At 41.5% G+C, this 20199-nt stretch overlaps 1 protein-coding gene across 3 annotated transcripts in view; it reads right to left on the bottom strand.

Annotated features, from left to right (window-relative positions):
* The window catches only part of DNAAF9 (dynein axonemal assembly factor 9), a 173199-nt gene that overhangs the window by 9845 nt on the left and 143155 nt on the right, over window positions 1-20199 (bottom strand). For all 3 annotated transcript variants that reach the window (XM_061436679.1, XM_061436680.1, XM_061436681.1), the window contains 5 exons: window positions 18765-18802; window positions 8125-8260; window positions 5733-5819; window positions 1596-1702; window positions 1205-1279 (listed from right to left, as the gene is read on the bottom strand). In XM_061436679.1, the coding sequence (XP_061292663.1) occupies window positions 1205-1279; window positions 1596-1702; window positions 5733-5819; window positions 8125-8260; window positions 18765-18802 (443 nt within the window). The remainder of the gene's footprint in view (window positions 1-1204; window positions 1280-1595; window positions 1703-5732; window positions 5820-8124; window positions 8261-18764; window positions 18803-20199) is intronic.

The following is a 20199-nucleotide window of genomic DNA, read 5'->3' as shown; positions in this document are numbered from 1 at the left end:
AAAAAAGGGCAATGCCAAAGAATGTTCAAACTACCATACAACTGCTCTCATTTCACATGCTAGCAAGGTTATGCTCAAAATCTTTCAAGCTAGGCTTCAGCAGTATGTGAACCGAGAACATTCAGATGTACAAGCTGAGTTTCGAAGAGACAGCAACCAGAGCTCAAATTGCCAACACTTGTTGGCTCATGGAAAAGTAAGGGAGTTCTAGTAAAACGGACTTCTGCTTCACTGACTATGCTAAAGCTTCTGTGTGGTTCACAACAAACTGGAAAATTCTTACAGAGATGAAATACAGACCACCTTACCTGTATCCTGAGAAACCTGTATGTGGGTCAAGAAGCAACAGGTACCTCCAATTAAAATAAATAAATTAAAATTAAAAAAAAAAAAGAAGCAACAGGTAGAACCAGACATGAGACAACGGACTGGTTCACAATTGGGAAAGGAGTATGTCAAGGCTGTATATTGTCACCCTGCTTATTTATTTACTTTGCAGAATAAATCATGCAAAATGCCAGGCTGGATGAATCATAAGCTGGAAAGATTGCTAGGAGAAATATCAACAAGCTCAGATATGCAGATGATACCACTCTAATAGCAGAAAGTGAAGAGGAACTAAAGAGGCTCTTGATGAAGATGAAAGAACAGAGTGAAAAAGCTGGCTTGAAACTCAACATTAAAAAAACTAAGACCATAGCATCCAGTCCCATCACTTCATGGCAAATAGAAGGGGAAAAAAATGGAAGGAGTGATAGACTCTTTGAGAGTACCATAGATGGCAAGGAGATCAAACCAGTTAATCCTAAAGGAAATCAACCCTGAATATACACTGGAACGACTGATGCTGAAGCAGAAGCTCCAATACTTTGGCCACCTGACGTAAAGAGCTGACTCACTGGAAAAGACTCCGATGCTGGGAAAGATTGAAGGCAAAAGGAGAAGGAGTGGCAGAGGAAGAGATGGTTAGATAGTGTCATTAATTGAATGGACATGAATTTGAGCAAACTCCAGGAGATAATGGAGGACAGAGGAGCCTAGCAGGCTATGTAGTTCATGAAATCGAAAAGAGTCAGACACAATTCAGCAACTGAACAACAAGAGACATCAGTGGTCTGCTAAGCATCAGCGGAGGCTATGAAATCACATTATGAGATGTGATCATTCCACAGTGCAGAGCTCCCAAATTCAAACCCCCAGTTACCTGAGAACTTCACTTTGCCCAGGATGTGGTAGATGTTTCCAGAGAATGGACTCGGCTTGATGGAGGACTGAATTGCTAGTGGAGGAATAGGACAGGGCTGTTACTTATCTGGGGGCAGAGACCAAGGCCAGGGCAGCACAGCTGGGAGGGTTAGGCACTAGGAAAGGCGCCTCCTCTAGGGTTCACAGGTACTCACACCAGTTCCTCCCCCAGTGGCTCTGCCACTGTCCTCAGGGGATGGGATGCCTGGGTCCTCAAATTCCTCTGCCTCCTTTCAGACCCAAATGGTGAGAAGAGACAGCACACTGAATATCAAAATGGTGCCAGGAAGTGGGGACAACTCTGGGGCACTCTTTTACCAGTGCTGGGACATGTTCCAGTCAAGGCTTACCTTTACACTTGGCCACAAAGCGAGTCTTCTCCAAGGGACGACCAAACCATACACAGATCTGAACCATCAATGGAAAGACTGATCCAGCATCAAATTTACCTTCATACCTTAAAAGGTTTAAAAAATTATAAATATAAGTAATTGGGGCTTTGAGTGTTATTATATACTACATTCGATAGAACAATGTATTATCGTATTTGAATTCTCCCTTACTCATATGCCATTTTGTGTACAAAACACCTATTTGAAAGCATTTATGTCTCTTTCATTGTGAATTGGAAAGCATGTTTGCCCCTTCAGAGAAGGAAGAGCGGACTAGCAATTTCTTTGGACTAGCAATTTCTTCAAGTCAAAGACCTCTTCTACTTTTGAAGCTTTCAAGTATCCCAGCTGGGATTAGGGGTCCCTCCTCATACCCTTTGGCTCTTACTCAGGATCCCCTCCCACTTTCTTCCGGGCTCCCACTATGCCAATTCCAGTTGAGCTATTTCAAATCCTAAAGGATGATGCTATGAAAGTGTTGTACTCAATATGCCAGCAAATATGAAAAATTCAGCAGTGGCCACAGGACTAGAAAAGGTTAGTTTTCATCCCAATTCCGAAGAAGGGCAATGCCAAAGAATGCTCAAACTACCGCACAATTGCACTCATTTCACATGCTAGTAAAGTAATGCTCAAAATTCTCCAAGCGAGGCTTCAACAGTACATGAACTGAGAACTTCCAGATATTCAAGCTGGATTTAGAAAAGGCAGAGGAACCAGAAATCAAATAGCCAATATCCACTGGATCACAGAAAAAGCAAGAGAATTCCAGAAACACATCTACTTCTGCTTCATTGACTATGCTAAAGCTTTTGACTGTGTGAATTACAAAACTGTGGAAAATTCTTAGAGATGGGACTATCAGACCACCTTACCTGCCTCCTGCAAAACCTGTATGTAGGTCAAGAAGCAACAGTTACAGCCAGACATGGAACAACAGACTAGTTCAAAATTGGGAAAGAGTACATCAAGGCTGAATATTGTCACCCTGCTTATTTAACTTATATGCAGAGGACATCACGAGAGATGCACGCTGGATGAAGCACAAGCTGGAATCAAGATTGCCAGGAGAAATATCAATAACCTCAGATATGCATACGACACCACCCTTATGGCAGAAAGCAAAGAGGGACGAAAGAGCCTCTTGATGAAGGTGAAAGAGTAGGGTGAAAAAGCTGGCTTTAAACTCAACATTCAAAAAACTAATATCATGGCATCCAGTCTCATCACTTCAAGGCAAATAGATGGGTTAACAATGGAAACAGTGAGAGACCTTATTTTCTTGAGCTCTAAAATCACTGCAGATGGTGACTGCAGCTACAAAATTAAAAGACGCTTGCTCCTTGGAAGAAAAGCTATGATAAACCTAGACTGCGTATTAAAAAGCAGAGACATTACTTTGTCAACAAAGGTCCGTCTAGTCAAGCGATGGTTTTTCCAATAGTCATGTATGCATATGAGAGTTGGACCATAAAGAACACTGAGCATTGAAGAATTGATGGTTTTGAGCTGTGGTGTTGCAGAAGACTCTTGAGAGATCCTTGGACAGAAAGATCAAATCAGTCAATCCTAAAGGAAATAAATCCTGAATATTCATTATAAGGATTGATGCTGAAGCTGAAGTTTCAGTACTTTGGCCACCTGATGCGAAGAGCCAACTCATTGGAAAAGACCCTGATGCTGGGAAAGATTGAAGGCAGGACAGGAAGGGGATGACAGAGGATGAGATGGTTGGATGGCATCACTGACTCAATGGACAGGAGTTTGATCTAGCTCCAGGAGATAGTGAAGGACAGGGAAGCCTGGCATGCTGTAGTCCATGGGGTCGCAAAGAGTTGGACACGACTGAGTGACTGAACAATGACAACAACAACTGTTCTTTAAAATCTAAACAAGCCTCCCAAATACTATATTAACCTTTTGTCACATCTGATGCAAACACTTTCCTCTAGTCTACTGTATTTTCTGATTAGTCTTCTTTGTTTCAAAATTGCACTGCAGTTTTGAATTTTATACTGTTGAAAGTAGCTCACTTTTTGCTATTTCTTAAAAGCAAGGTGGTGGTATAACAGTTTTTGAAGACTGTTATCTGGAGACCATGGGCTTCTCAGGCTTCCATGTTCAGAGTTGCATCCTTAGGAGAATTTGGAGGGGCCAAGGGAACAGTACAAGGTTTCCTTCCAGACTAGGAACAAGCTGTTCTACCAGGGGAGGTAGGTGTGGGGTCAATGACAACAGAGGGCTGTGAGAGAGGAATGGCTGAGACTCTGCACATCACAAAGCTGAGTACATCCTACAGCTAATAAAGCCTGTTCACTCTGAGGTGATGGCCCTCATCCAAGGACAGAGGGGAGTTATGTATAGGGATGCACAGAAGTCTGATGATGGTGATCTTGATAAAAGAATAATTTATCTGAATGCTTGGAGAAGGGCATGGCAGCCCACTCCAGTGTTCTTGCTTGGAGAATTCCATGGACAGAGAAACCTGGTGGGTTACAGTCCACCAGGGGTTGCAAAGACTCGGACACGACTGACTAACGCGCGCACGCGCACACACACACACACACACACACACACACACACACAGAAAAGCGCGTGCACTTCCTGAGGCACCAAGAAGAGATGGCAGACGTCTCAGGACTAGGCCCAGAGGCCTAGTTTTGGCAGCACAAAGGTCAGCAGCTGCAGCCACTCTAGAGAAGTTTCACCCCAGAAGCTCTCTTTTTTTTTTTTTTTAGCTAAGATATTACTGTCTTGTTTTGGCATAAGGAATGATCTACTTACCCACTATTTAATTATGATGTGACTCAAACCAGAGGTTCCTTTTAAGAATAAGCATGAAAATCTTCAATTTTACATATCGACCTGTGTTTTAAAATAAAATAGTACTGACTGTACTATTTTAAAAAACAGTACTCATGGCTGAGGGGTAAGGATAATAAAGAGATGGCTGAGAGAAATGAGTAAGGATTATAGAGATGATTCAGACCAACATGAGGGATCGATTTTGGCTTGCCTTGAACCTTCAACACAGCAAAACTAGTTATCCTTTCCATACAGGGACAAGTACAACATGGCAGATAAGAGTACAGGCTCTGCTGTACAGCAGAAATTAACATAACTTTGTAAATCTATTACACTTAAACAAAAAAAAAAAGAGCACAGGCTCTGAAGCCACACAACCTGAATCTGAAACCCAACTCTTTGATCTACTAGCTGTGTGACTTTGGACACGACATTTAACTCCTGGCTGCCTCAGTTACCTTATCTCTAAAATGAAGAAACTAATGTAATCTACTTTGGGGCCTGGTTTGAGGATTAATGAGATAACACAGGCTGAACTCTTCAGAGTGGCACTGTGAACAGAACTTTCTGTGATGAAGGAAATGTACTGTCCCACAGTAGCTGCTAGTTATAGTTAAGCACATGAAAAGGATCTTGTGTGACTAAAGACTAAATTCTAAATTTTACCTAATTTTTATTAATATATATTTAATTTTATTAAGTAGTCACATGTGGCTAGTGGCTGCTTTACTGGAGAGCAAAGTCTTAGAACAATGTGTAGCACAGAGTAAGTGCTCAAGTGATGCTGGAAATATGACGACAGTACACTTCACACTCTCTTTTCTCCTCTGCTCCCCTGAATCGGGAGGACAGGTTTAGGCTGGGAGGCCACCTGCAGAGAAGAGAACATCCTCTGGGCCACAACAGCAGGCAACCTATCTGTCAGATGGGAACCCCAGAGGACTGACTATTCTCAGGAGTGACTCTTTCACTCAGGAGGGTTGTAACTCCTTGGTTCCATGCCAGCTGCCTCACTCTTACTAGAAGCTAGAGGAAACAAAGGACGTTGCTGTGCTTAGTGCTCACAAGATGACTCCTTAAGTCAGCAAGGGTCTCAATTTGAGACCAAGATGTGGATCACTGGGATTCTAACAAGGCCAGTAGCTACTGGGACTTCAGGCCATTGCAGCTGCCATCGTCACCCTCCCAGAGCACACCTGGTATTTTCACTTTTTCTTTTACTTTCCTGTAAATAAACAAATCATTTAGTTTACAAAGAAATCTTAGCTATTTTTCAATGATAATACTTGCCAGCCAGGGTACATTAAATATCGAGACCGTAGCATCTGAGGACTTGAAAAACTGTTCTCTGAGAGAATCAGTTCAATGTCTTCATTCCTTTAAAAACATACAGAAAACCCAGGTTAGTCAGAACTATCAAACTTAACCTGCACATTTTCCTTCCCTTCCACACCCCTGTATACACATACAAGTACATACATATACACTTTTTTTTGTTATTTCACCCTTATATACTTTAATATGCATCTCTAGAAACAAGCACATTCTCACCAATTCTCACCTAAGGAATTTAATATGGAGGACCAGCAGCCTTGGTATCTCCTGGGAGCTTGCTGGAAATGCAGGATATCTAGACTACTCCAGATCTACTAAATCAGGACCCTCATTTTAATAAGATCCCCAAGAGGTTCATATGCATGTTAAAGTTGGAAACTATTGATCTAATACTATACATCCATTTTCAAATTTCTCCCTTTAGTGGGGACAGGGCACTCAGGGTCCAATCAAGGATCGCTCATTGAATTTATAATTTTAATTTTCCTTCAATCTGGAAAAAATACCTCCAACTTTTTGTTTCTCAAGGAATTGACAATTTTGAAGAGCACACGGTCAGCTGTCTTGTGTCTCACAACCTGGATTTGTCTGGCTGATCCTCATGATTAGATTCAGTTAAACACTTACGGCAAGAGTAATGGCCGAGTGATGTGTTCCTCCCACAGTGTCATGTGAAGGAAGCACATGACTCACTTGGTTCCATTAGTGGTCTTGCTAAGTTTAATATTTTGGTCAATGTCATGTCTTCTAGATTAGACCTCTTCACTGAGAAGGTCTTTGGAAGCAGTAAATAAGTCTATGGAGTGACAAATACTTTCAGTCAAGTGAATATCCTTTTCCTCAACAATCTGTCATCCACTACTTTTAGCATCCACTGATAATTCTTGCCTAAATCAAGTTATTATATGAAAGGTTACAAAATGGTGTCTTTCCAGTTCTATAAATTCTTATTTGTTAGCTAACATTCTTCTATAGAGAAGAGCTTTACTGTTCTGTCCCCCTCCCTTTTTAATTTTTTTAATATCACCATAGACTCATTTTATTCCACGTGCTATATCCATTAGTATCACAGTTCTCTCATACCACAACTCAAGTTGTCCCAAACTTAAGTGGGAGCTTCTTAAGCTAGCTTCCGTATCCTTTTGAAATATCTCCACTAATTGTTGAATACTTCCCTGCCTTTCTGGCATAAAATGCACTAGGCTCACATTGTACTTTCACTGCCTAAACTGCAATCAACTAATTCTCCAAAGAGACCAGATACCTTTAGTAGGGATTGGTACTTAGAAATTAAGATCTAGAGGTAAAGGTAATGGCACCCCACTCCAGTACTCTTGCCTGGAAAATCCCATGGACGGAGGAGCCTGGTGGGCTGCAGTCCATGGGGTTGCTAAGAGTCGGGCATGACTGAGCAACTTCGCTTTCACTTTTCACTTTCATACATTGGAGAAAGAAATGGCAACCCACTCCAGTATTCTTGCCTGGAGAATCCCAAGGACAGAGGAGCCTGGTGGGCTGCCGTCTATGGGGTCGCACAGAGTTGGACACGACTGAAGCGACTTAGCAGCAGCAGCAGTAAAGGTATTAATTGCGACTGTGGTATTATTTTTGGTCCCTTTTAATGGAAAGAGGGAATACACATTTTTTTGAACTAATGAATTTATATTGAGTCTCCCTATTCAACTCCAATATCTGCAGGGTTTTTCCTTACCTTTCCATTTCATATTTATAATCTCCCTTCCCTAATGTTCAGTGATGTTGTTTGGAATTCGGGTTCCAACAGAGGATTATGTTCAAAACTTACTTGAATTATTTTGTTTGTGTATGGGTGTTATTACTTTGATATACAGATAGATTCACTTTTTGTATTTTTTCCTCCTTGTTGACCTAACTTTTGAATATGTAAAATATCTGCAATGCTCAAAGGTCGAAACTATATAAAAAGTATACAACTCTTAGTATCGTTACATAAAAAGTCACTAATTTTCTATTTTTAGGTTGTAACTAGAACCCAACTCTACAAATTAAAAGATATAATTTCCCTATGTTTTTATGCTACTTCTCTCATATCTTAACATAAAGAACACTGAGAGAGTCTTGACTTGAATCCTTTAATGAATGAGAATGAGAATGCATCAAAAACAAACCATCTCAAAACAGTACAGGATACTGACATGTGGGAATCCTCTTGGTGATTTCTATACAGCATCAAAAGCACTTGTTCAAGACCTGGCTTCTGTAAATGCTCAGGTCTTAGATACAGTGGAAAGAGCCAATGGGTCACAAACAGAATGCTGTATTTGAGAAAGTGGTTGGTCCTACAGAGGGAAGTGACTGTTAAGTTTACCTGGTGACAATCCCATTTTCTGCAAGAATGAAGGATGCAGAAGGATTAGCAGCTCGGATGAGGCTCTGCAGCTGAACAAGGAGAGGGTGCCTCTGCTCCATAGTGTGACTGGTGAATACCACATTGCTAACCAGGCCTGGGGGATAAAATCAAAAACAGTTCAGCCTTCAGAGTTCTGACTGGGGCTGAGGATTTGCACAAATGTGAGCCCTTGGCTCCCTCGCCTGATATCCCTTTTAGCAGCCCCTCATGTAGACACCCCTGCCCCTCAATACTGATACAACAGCCATCATTCCGTTCTTTCTGCAGCCTCTGGAAGTGAATGGCCTCAGCTCTGCAGCTGCCCCTCTTCCTAACCTCCTCTGTCTTCTTAGTTTCACTTTGATACCTGGAGCTTTTTCATCAAATGGCCCTTTCCATATCCCATGAACTTCCTTAGAACTGCTGCCAATGACTTTCACCAGTTCAGAACACAGACATTTACCAACACAAACCATATGTCAGGTGCTAATCATTCTTAAAGAGTGCACAGTCAAGAAGGCTCACCCATGGACTTACAATTACAAGGTAAGTTCTAACAAAGATATTTACAGAGTGACACAGTAAGGAAGGGTGGCCCATATAAAGAGATGCTGTGGAGTGGGCCACAATCACTCCCATACTTCTGTGAAAATACAGAAGTAAAATCCATGACACTATGACACTACTGATAATCTGGAAATCAGAGAATTTAATCACATCCCAGCATGCCAACACAATTATAATATCTCTTCGTATTTATTCTACATGGCTATGATCATTGTATACACACCACTTCTGCTATAATGTCACCTGCATTTGTATGATTCAACCATTTTTATTGACAATAATGTGAGCATTTCAAACATATACAAAAATAGAAAAAAAATAGTGTAATGAATGCCCATGTGCCCATCACCTGGCTTCAAGAATTACCAACATTTGTCTAATTGTATTTCTTCTATATCATACTCCCTCCCACCTTTTCGGCTTTCCTTGCCTTCCCCAGGGGATGATTTTGAGGCTAATAACAGACGTCCTATTATTGAATCCAAAATATTTCAGTATGTATTACCATAAGATAAGGACTCTTTAAAAAAATGAATGGGGCTTCCCTGGTGGTCCAGTGGCTGAGAGCCTGCCTGCCAGTGCAAGGGACACAGGTTCAATCCTTCCTCCAGGAAGATCCTCATGCTGCAGGGCAACAAAGGCCACACACCACAACTACTGAGCCTGTGTTCCAGAGCTCGCAAGCTGCAATTACTGAGCCCACTTGCTGCAACTACTAAACCAGCACACCTAGAGCCAGTGCTTTACAACAAGAGAAGCCACTGCAATGAGAAGCCCATCCACCACAATGAAGAGGAGCCCCTGCTCTATGCAACTAGAGAAAGCCCATGGGCAGCAACAGAGACCCAGCACAGCCATAAGTAAATACATAAATCTTGGGGAAAAAAAAAAAGAATGATTAAGCAATAAATTCTTAATATAAAATATCTAGTCCACATTAAAATTTTTCTGACTCAAGAATATTTTCTTAGAGTTAATTGTTTGGAATGAGGAACCAAAGCCCCTATATTATATTTCATTGATATATCACATAATTTGCTTTCAATCTATAGTTTCTTCTTATTTCTCTGTGATTTATTTGTTGAAGAACTGCTTCTTGTATATTTCTTGTAGTCTAGATTTTGCTAATAGAATCTCCATAGTGTTCTTTTATTTTTTTTCCATAGTGTTCTTTAGCAGGCTAGATACTGTTTTACAGCTTCAATTTTTTTTTAAAAAGTTCTTGTTCTTTTTCAAACTTAAGTTGAATGCTTAATTTGTTATTTTAAAAAGCCACAATAAGATAGCACCTTACACCTGTTAGAACGGCTATGTTTTTCAAAAAGACAAGAAATAACAAAAGTTGGTGAGGATGTGGAGAGAAGGGAAACTTGTGCCCTGTTGTCGGGAATGTAAACACTATAGTGGTACAGCTACTATGAAAAATAGGATGAAGAGTCCTCAAAAAATTAAAAATAAAACCACCACATGATCCAACAATTCCACTTCTGGGCTTATATCAGAAAGAAATGAAATCACTATCTTGAAGAGCTATTTGCACATCCATGTTCACTGCAGCATTATTCACAATAGCCAAGCTATAGAAACAACCAACAACCTAAGTGTCCATTAGTGGATGAAGAAGGTAAAAGCTATACTGTCACCTGTATATATATATTGTCAGCTGTATATTGTCACCCTGCTTATTTAACTTATATGCAGAGTAAATCATGCAAAATGAGGGGCTGGATGAAGCGCAAGCTGGAATCAAGATACCTGGAAGAAATATCAACAACCTCAAATATTCAGATTATACCACACTAATGGCAGAAGGCAAAGAGGAAGTAAGGAACTTCTTGATTAACGTGAAAGAAGAAAGTGAAAAAGCTGGCATAAGACTTCAACATACAAAAAACTAAGATTATGGCCTCCCTTAGAGGAGGGGTAGCCATGGAAGAGATAGATAGCATCACCAACTCAATGGACATGAACCTGAACAAACCCCAGGAGACAATAAAGGACAGGGGTGCCTAGTGTGCTGCAGCCCTTCGGGTAGCAAAGAGTCACACAAGACCTAGCAACTGAACAACAATAACAAATTCAACTCTGCTGTTATTAACATCACCTCTTTTTGTTTGCATTCGTCTGTCATATCTTTGCCCATTCTTTTATCACCATCCGTAGTTTTAGATGATCTTGTGTACAACATCATATAATTTAGATTTGATTTTTTGGTTTAACCTGAGATAATTTTTCTTTTGATAGGTGTTTAACCCACTTACAGAGAAGGAAATGGCAACCCACTCCAGTATTCTTGCCTGGAGAATTCCATGGACAGAGAGGAGCCTGGTGGGCCACGGTCCATGGGGTCACAAAAAGTTGGACATGACTGAGTGCACAGCACATCCCACTTAATATTTAATGGTACTTTGGTTCTATCACCTTGTTTATGTTGAATTCTGTTCAACATAAAAAACATTTTTTTAAACCTTTACCAGTATGATTCTACATCGTTTTCTGCGTTCCTTCTGATAAGTTTAGTCTGTTTTAAGTTCTTACGATAGCTATCCTGTCACCTTTAAACAATATCTTTTGAGTTTTCCTCATGAGACAGGGAAGTTCATATACCTTTAAATTCATCCCATTTCTCCACTATCACATTCTGGCTGGTTATATTAATAATTTTATAGTTTCTCCAAGTAGATATTTTTATACCTTTAAAGAGTATAAATACTCTTTATAACTTAACAGCTTTAAAATTTACTGATCTCCCACTTGAGAAAATGTACAGATAATCTCTTTCTCTCTTACTGCTTCCTAGTATTTTATTAAATATGAGTTCATTTATAGGTTTTTGAGATTTTCAACATTTATATTCTATTTTTTAATAGCATTCTCATAGATGTTGTAATTAGTCTTGTATCTAAAAAGATTTAACGCTCATCATTAATCTTTTCACTAACAGAGACTAGTTTTATAAATAATTAGTTCATAATGTCTCTAAGGAGAAGGCAGTGGCACCCCACTCCAGTACTCTTGCCTGGAAAATCCCATGGATGGAGGAGCCTGGTAGGCTGCAGTTCATGGGGTCGCTAAGAGTCGGACACAACTGAGCGACTTCACTTTCATTTTTCACTTCCATGCATTGGAGAAAGAAATGGCAACCCACTCCAGTATTCTTGCCTGGAGAATCCCGGGGACGGGGGAGCCTGGCGGGCTGCTGTCTATGAGGTCGCACAGAGTCAGACACGACTGAAGCGACGCAGCAGCAGCAATGTCTCTAAGTTGTAAGACTTCAGCTTTCCTAAATAACCGTGTAACTAGGACTCTGAATAATAAGATTCAGTACAGAGAACTCTTACTAATACTATTTACTTCAATAAAGTGTTTGGTTTTTTTTAAAAATTAGCTATACTTAGTTTCTGAGGGCAAAAGTCATAATGTATGGAAGAGTTCACAAGAGAAAACAAATTCCCTTTCTCCCCAGCTACCTACTACCTTTTCCTGAAGACAACCACATTTATCAGAGTCTTCTTCCAGATATATGCTGAATTATATAAGCAAATGTGTATATATACATTTCCCCCATGATTAGTGGCATATTATACTACTCTGTACTTTGTTCACTAGCCTACTTCTTCTTTAAGATCTTCTCTAATACCTTACCAGTCCAATCCACCCCTCATGCCACCCTGCTGTCTCCCTTTCTCTAAACTTAGGAGAGCTCCTTTGAATAACATGGGCAATGCTTAAAATATGATTTATATTTTTATTTATCTTCTTCTTATTTGTAAAAAAAGACAGTATAAAGATGAAAGCATGAGTTTTAGAGTCAAGAAAATCTGAGTTTGAATTCTGGGTTCTACTAATTATTCATAGGTAACATTAGGCAAGCTGCTCAACTTTCTCTCTGAGCCCTAAATCCTCCTCTGTTAGATGGGAACATGCACCTCCAGGTTAGCAGTGAAATGCTTATCACAGGCTACAGAAAGAAAGAACTCATTAAATGTAACCTGACACTACTACCAGCACCATCATCTACATCAAGGAGACTGGACTGATCCATTCCTCAGACGGCCAGGGATGGCTGCTGCATGTGGACCTTAGTTAGCCACAGCAACACACAGGAAGCTAAGTCACGTGACTCTCACCAGCCTAGATTACTGAGCCCATGGTTTAGATGAGTGGCTATCACTAGTTTGAAAGCAGCTTCCAGGACCCCTGGCCTTGGCCTTTGCCTCTGGTCTGGGGCAGAAGTCAGTGATACTTCCTCTCACCAATCATACTTAAAAAGTGTTCCCAAACTCTAAAGATTGACTCTAACCTCATAACCATATTCCATTCACAACCAGGGAGCAGGGGTTAGGAGATTCATGTCAATGGTCATGTGTTACGATGGGGACAAGGCATACACAAAGGGTATGCTGTCATTGTTCAGTTGCTAAATCATATCCATCTTTTTGTGACTCCATGGACTGCAGCATGCCAGGCTTTCCTGTCCATCACCATCTCCCAGAGTTTGCTCAAACTCATGTCCATTGAATTGATGATACCATGCAACCATCTCATCCTCTGTTGTCCCCTTCTGCTCTTGCCTTCAATCTTTCCCAGCATCATTGAGTTGACTCTTCACAGCAGGTGGCCAAAGTACTGGAGCTTCAGTTTCAGCATCAGTCCTTCCAATGAATATTCAGGGTCGATTTCCTTTAGGACTGACTGGGTTGGATGTCTTCGCAGTCCAACAGACTGTCAAGATCTTTTCCAGCACCACAATTAGAAAAACATCAATTCTTTGGCATTCAGCCTTCTGTATAGTCCAACTCTCACATCCATACATGACTGCTGGAAAAACCACAGCTTTGACTATATAGACCTTTGTTGGCAAAGTGATGTCTCTACTTTTTAAAACGTGATCTGGGTTTGTCATAGCTTTCTTTCCTAGGAGTAAGCATCTTTTAATTTCATGGCTGCAGTCACCATCCACAATGATTTTGAAAAATAAAAATTTTTCCCCAAAATAAAATCTGTCACTCTTTCCACTTTTTCTCTTTCTATTTGTCACAATCTTGATTTTTTTTCAACTGTTGAGTTTCAAGCCAGCTTTTTCATTCTCCTCTTTCACCCTTATCAAGAGGCTCTTTAGTTCCTCTTTATTTTCTGCCATTAAAATGGTATCATCTTCATAGCTGAGGTTGTTGATATTTTTCCCAGCAATCTTGATGCTAGTTTGTGATTCATCCAGCCCGGCATTTAGCATGATGTACACAAAAGGTATACAATATGTCTAAGATTGTAAATGTCAGGAAGTAAGGCTTGACTGCTGAGTACAGAATCTGCTTCCTGGGTGTTTAACAAGCTGTTTGGGAATCTATTGGCTTTTTGGTTCAGAGACATGAGTCCTGCTCTTCTCAAGTATCTGTTAGTGCTCCACAGCAAGTCAGTCAGCCTTAGGCAAATACAGCCCATCTGCCTCTGCAGAGTGCTTGAGAGACCTCTGAGGATTCAAAGGTGAGTTTTCTCGGTGGCTTCCCCTGACATTCAAGTGGTCACTTGGTAAGGGCACACTGACTGCTGAATTCCCCAAACCTGGGCCATAGTCCATCCTCCACTCTCAGTCCCTGCTACCATTTGCCTAGTTTAGACCACTGCTCTTTACTAGCTCTGTGCTCATTCTCTCCACTTCCAGGCTTCCTTTACTACAATTCATTCTTTCTCCTGTAGTCAAAGTAATCTTTCAAAAACATAAATCTGATCAAATCATTTCCCCACTTAACACATTTACAGCATCCCAATTACTTGTAGGCTGATATCTAAACTTTTTGGCCAGTCTGACCTACCCGCATGCTGCACTTCTTCAAGGCTCTAGTCACCATCAGGTCTTCTTTCCTGCTGTTTCTTCTGTCTAGAACTATCTTTTCCCTCCTTTCTTTTTTGAAGGACCAACTCCTACTTCAGGTTGTAGACAATTTAAACAGCATCCTTCCAGAAGACTTCCCTAATCCCTTAGGACTGGGTTAGAGAAGGTATAGGATAAAGATTTGCTGAACAGATGAATAAATGAACTAAGTATAATAAAAGGCATGTGCAACCTGACCTCTGAGGCAGCTGCCTAAACAACTAAGCTGTGGGTACCCACATGCCAAAAATTTTCCCACTTGCAAATCTGAGCAAGTATCATTCATCAGACAGCCATTTTAAAAGGTAGCTAAGATTAGATATACATATTTTGGTGCAAAATTCATTAAGGTATGAAAGGGTTCAGTATAAAGTTTCTTCTTCCCTTCTCTGGCACCCTGAACCTTACTTCTCCCCAGAGGCAACTACTAATAAGCGGATTTGGGGTATGTCTCCTCAGATGGTCTATGCATATACAAGTATACACGAATATACAAAACCATATTTTCTTAACAACTTCTTCCACACTTACAACTTCTATCTCCTAGGTTTTCATGTATGGCTTAGATATGGTAATAGCATAAGACTTAGAAATTCAAATGTAGAATATGTCTACTTTTTGTTTATTCAGTTTTAAAAAGGCTGCTCATATGGCTTCCTTGTCATAAGCTTTAACATTAAGATGGACCATCTGCAGTCAGAGTGTCAGAGAAGCCTCCTAAGAAAGGTGACACTGGCAGTGCCTGTGCTCCCATTCCCATTAAAAAGGTCACTTTGGAGGCTGCGGGCAGGCAATGAGGACAGTCTGGTGAGCTTACTGCCAGAACCCCATGTCCTGGTGCAGCTACAGGAAGTGGCTGGGGCCTCTGGAAACTAAGTAAGACAAGACTAGGCAGCCAGGCCCAGAATGTGGCACAGTGGGGAAGTAGGTAGGGTTCTAGAAGGGTCAGCACATTCCAGAGAGGGCAGTTATGAGAGCCAGCTCCTACAAGGGTCCATGAAAGTCCCAGGGTGAAGACAAGAATAGCTGTGGTGTATCTTGCAGTGAGGAGCCAGGAAAGGCCGAGAGATCTCTGCAAAGGCCCTTGGATTCTATTTAGTATCTTCTTGGGCAAAAGAAACTGAAGAGTCAGTCTACTGCAAACATGCCAACCTGAGCGGCATGCACCAGAATCACAAGCACAGGCTTGGCCTGCCTGAGAAAAAGTTAGGGTCTGAGTCTCTGACAGACACCTTCTCAAAGTCCTGTTTCCCCATTAGTATCATGTAGACAAACCCTGTGGGCTTTGGATTCTAGGTCAGGAATTGGACATAGAAAAGGGGCTTTGCTTTATGGAGAAACAAGCAAAAGGATTATCCCCAGCATTCCTTAGGCCAGCTATGCAAACTGCTACCTGCCAAGAGGAAATGCCATCATTAAGGCAAGGTACAGCAGTTATCTGGAGCACAAGGTGAAGAGGCCATTGTGGGCAGTTTCATCCTGCTTGGGCCATCCTCCTGCTATGTACAAAGGAATGGATACTCTGATTTAGCCAATGCCTCACAAGTCTGGGCTGTGAGTGAGCAGGCAGCCTGGCCTGGCCCATTCCCAAAAGGGGAGAAACATCTCTGAGGTCTGTTTGACCATCTCAGTCTGGCTAAAGGCTTCCAGCAGCCTAGAAGAAATCAAACCTCAAAAATCTATAGATATTTCTTTTTTGATAATTTTTTAATTATTAAATTGTAGTATAGAAGATTTACAATATTATACTAGTTTCACGTATACAGCACAGTGATTCAGTATTTTTACAGATTATACTCCATTGAATGTTATTATACAATAAAGGCTATAATTCTTTATCTGATACAATATAAACTTGTTGCTGTTTATACATAGGAGTTTTTAATTTCTTAATCCCATACACGTAATTTGTCCCACCACACTTTTGTCTCTCTTTTGGTAACCACCAGTTTGTCTTCTATATCTGTGTAGTTGCCAAGTTGTGCCCGACTCTTGGCGACCCCATGGACTGTAGCCAGCCAGGCTCCCCTGTCCTTGGGATTCTCCAGGCAAGAATACTGGAGTGGGTTGCCATTTCCTCCACCATATAGATACTTCTAAAAGCAGATCATGGGAGCAAAATGTCTGCTCTCTGCTTTAAAGCTAGCATTATAATGAGCTGTGCTGGTCGTTTAAGCACTGAGATTATTCCCTAATCCTTGGATTTCTGTAATACACATCATTTTGTGGTTGCAATACAGTGCTTTTCTCACTGTAAAATAATCCCTTGTTATAAAAGCAATGAATCAGAGCTTGACTTATGAACAGGAGCAAAGGAGGCAAATGCTCCCTGGGGACATGAAATGTTTGTCTACCGGTGGCAGATTCCACCTCTAAGAAAGGCACTAAATCTCCGAAGAGAAATACTTGCCCTTATCTCCTGTTTTCCCAGAAGGCCAGTGCTCATGGTGAACCAGGTCAGATTAGTCTATAGGGTCCTCTGTGCCCAGATGTAAGGGGAAGATGTTTACTAAGGCACTACCACTTAACCAGCCCCTTGCACTTCAGAAAACAGCATATATGGTCTCAAAGGCACCTGTCCACATCTGATCACATCCCTAGCTTTCTTTTAAGTTCCCTGACGAGGGACTGAATTTGGGCTGTGGTAGTGAAAGCACCAAGTCCTAACCACTGGGCCACCAGGGAATTCCCCCTAGCTTTCTTTATATAAGCACAGAATTGACATACATTGCCTTTGAACAATGAGTTGGAAGGCTCTTTTAATGAAATATGCCTACCAAATGCCAGAAAGAACTCATCCTGTCTTGGCTTTAAAAGGGCTATCCTCTTGTAATATTGGCCCAGGTTCATGGATGGTAAAGATAGAGCACTTCCCTAAGGTTCTTTGCCAAGGCAGCCTGATCGCTTTTCCCACATGCAAAAAAGGGAGAAGGCCACTGAAGGAGAAAGTGTCAAGAAGCCAAGTGGCACTAGGGTGGCAAACACCGTGTGATCAGGTGGTGGACATGGGGCAGACTATAGCCCACACCCTTGGCTTTGATGATGACTTCCAAGCATTTATCAAAGGACCAGACAGCTCTCCTTGGTTATCTCCTGGACCTATGTTTTTTCCTATGTAGTCTATTTCAAGGATATGTACCATCAACTTTCCCAATCTCCCAAGCTAGAAACCTAGAAGTCATTCCAGATATGTCTTGTTTCAATGTCCTCCATCCAGCCTGTTACCACATCCTATTGACCCAGCCCCTCAAAAATCTCTTTGATCTACCTTGGGTGGACACTGTGGTTAGACCCAGCTAACCTCCATTCAACTCTGCTTCTAGGGAGCAGTGCCTAAAAAGCAACAAGGGCCTCTAAAAAGCTGGACTTGAGACTCCTCAGTGCAGCAGCCAAACACGTAAATTCTTCTCTCCAGTGACCCAGTCTCCTGCTCTGCACAGCCTCCAGCTCAGCTCTTTCCCAAGACAACAGCTCTGCTAATGCTCTGTGGTCCCCATTCCCTGTAGACTGGCAATGGGATCAGCAGGGCAGAACTGTGCTGGGGACACTGAGTTATTTTCTTCCATCTGATTTCTACTTGCTGGGCTGCTTCAGGAAGCCCAGACCCCAGGTCTTCTGACAACAATAAGCATTTTATCACTACTGTAGGAAATTTAGAATTTACTCTGGGTTTCCAGCCACTAAAGCTAATCTGACTAAAAAGTGCTGCTTCCAGACTGCAAGATGGTACGACAATGCAAGGTTGAGTACAACCTAAAGATAGGTGGATTTTTCTATATATAAGCAGATGTGGAAAATCTCAGTGTATGCAGCAGAGGGTTAAAGGAGAAGGTTCTACTGGGCCATACTCTGCACTCATGGGACAGGAGAAATGCATCAAAATCTTGCTGATTCGCAGGCTAGGAATACTTATTCAGTCAACTGACATTAGTTGGAATGGAGGGCAGAGTTAAGCGCAGCTCAAAAGAGGTGTTGACATGGCAATTTATTATCATTGAGACAAACTCTTAGAAGAAATCCACCTCTCAAATAAGATAACAGCAAAAAATGCCCCAGTTATCCCTGGATCAGTTTTGTTTTAGATTTCAGAATGGTAGGTGGGAACATGAAGAAAAGTCTGTTGCATCTAAACAGACTTTGAAAGGCATGCAAGCAGGATGTAGAGCACATTGCTTACCTTGCGAACACTGGTCAAGAAATTTAGGAAACAGGAATCTATGGAGAGAAAACAAATATTTAAAACAATTAATCTCAATTTTCACTGATTTCTCGCAAAATTTTGACTATCACTAACATATAAAATGGCTTACTCAGTGGGGCAACTGGCAGGTAACACTGAACATTAAGGATAGCCATGGTTATACAAAAGGTATTCATAGTTTTGAACCAGAGTTCCCTAAGCCAGAAACCCTAAAAAAGTCCCAACATGGCCAACTCTTGGTGGAATGTTGAACAGGAGATCCCTGTTCAACTACCAAGACTATAGGAAATGGAGAAAGAGAGATTGGTCTTTTTCTTTTACCCTGGAGAGATACTGTCCTGTTAGTACAGGGAAACTTTCAAGGGAAAATGAGAAAAATTACACTTGCCTAATTCTGCCAAGGGCCTTCAACAACAAAGTTGCCATATTTCCTGTTATGTGCACAACTAAATCCAGGTTCCCCTTTCATCTTTTTTAAAAAGCATTTGTTTATTTATTTGGCTGTGTCTGGTGTTAGTTGTGTCAAGCGGGATCTTTCATTATGGCATGCAGACTCTCTAGCTGTGGCACACAGGCTTAGATGCCCCACAACATGTGGGATCTTAGTTCATGGGTCAGGGGTCAAACCTGCATTACAAGGAGGATTACATTACATTACAAGGAGGATTCTTAACCACCGGACCACCACAGAAGACCCCGCACCCTTTAACCTTATTCTAAGCTCGAATGGTGAATGAAATGTAGGAGACTGACTGAATAGATTGAGGATAGACTAATAGACTAATTCAAAGTATGAGTTAACAACTGTAGCTCTGTAGTAAGCTCCAGAGAAAAACTCAATATTCTTAGTGTTTTAAAACTTCTAAAACACCACAGTGCTCTTCTTGGTGAAGAAAGCCAATACTAATGAAAAGAGCTATCTTTCATCAAAGGCTTTGACTGGGCACTGGGCAAGCAGTTCACACATACAATTTTATTCTCACATCCACCCTGTGCCTTGGGTACTTAAAAGCTGCAAACAGTGGGTTCATGGTGGCTAAGCAAGCTAAGCACTTGGCCCAAGGTCCTACCTGCTGCTGCTGCTGCTAAGTCACGTCAGTCGTGTCTGACTCTGTGCGACCCCATAGACGGCAGCCCACCAGGCTTCCCCGTCCCTGGGATTCTCCAAGCAAGAACACTGGAGTGGGTTGCCATTTCCTTCTCCAATGCATGAAAGTGAAAAGTGAAAGTGAAGTCGCTCAGTCGTGTCCGACTCTAGCGACCCCATGGACTACAGCCTACCAGGCTCCTCCATCCATGGGATTTTCCAGGCAGAAGTACTGGAGTGGGGTGCCATTGCCTTCTCCGAAGGTCCTACCTGCAGCTAGGAAATGGGAGGGTTTACACAGGGGCCCAGGTTTGTTTAACACCA

This window comes from Bos javanicus, chromosome 13 (assembly GCF_032452875.1).
Source record: "Bos javanicus breed banteng chromosome 13, ARS-OSU_banteng_1.0, whole genome shotgun sequence".
NCBI classification, from domain to species: domain Eukaryota; kingdom Metazoa; phylum Chordata; class Mammalia; order Artiodactyla; family Bovidae; genus Bos; species Bos javanicus.
Note: the sequence above shows the minus strand (reverse complement) of the source record. Positions and strands in the feature narration are given on the sequence as shown.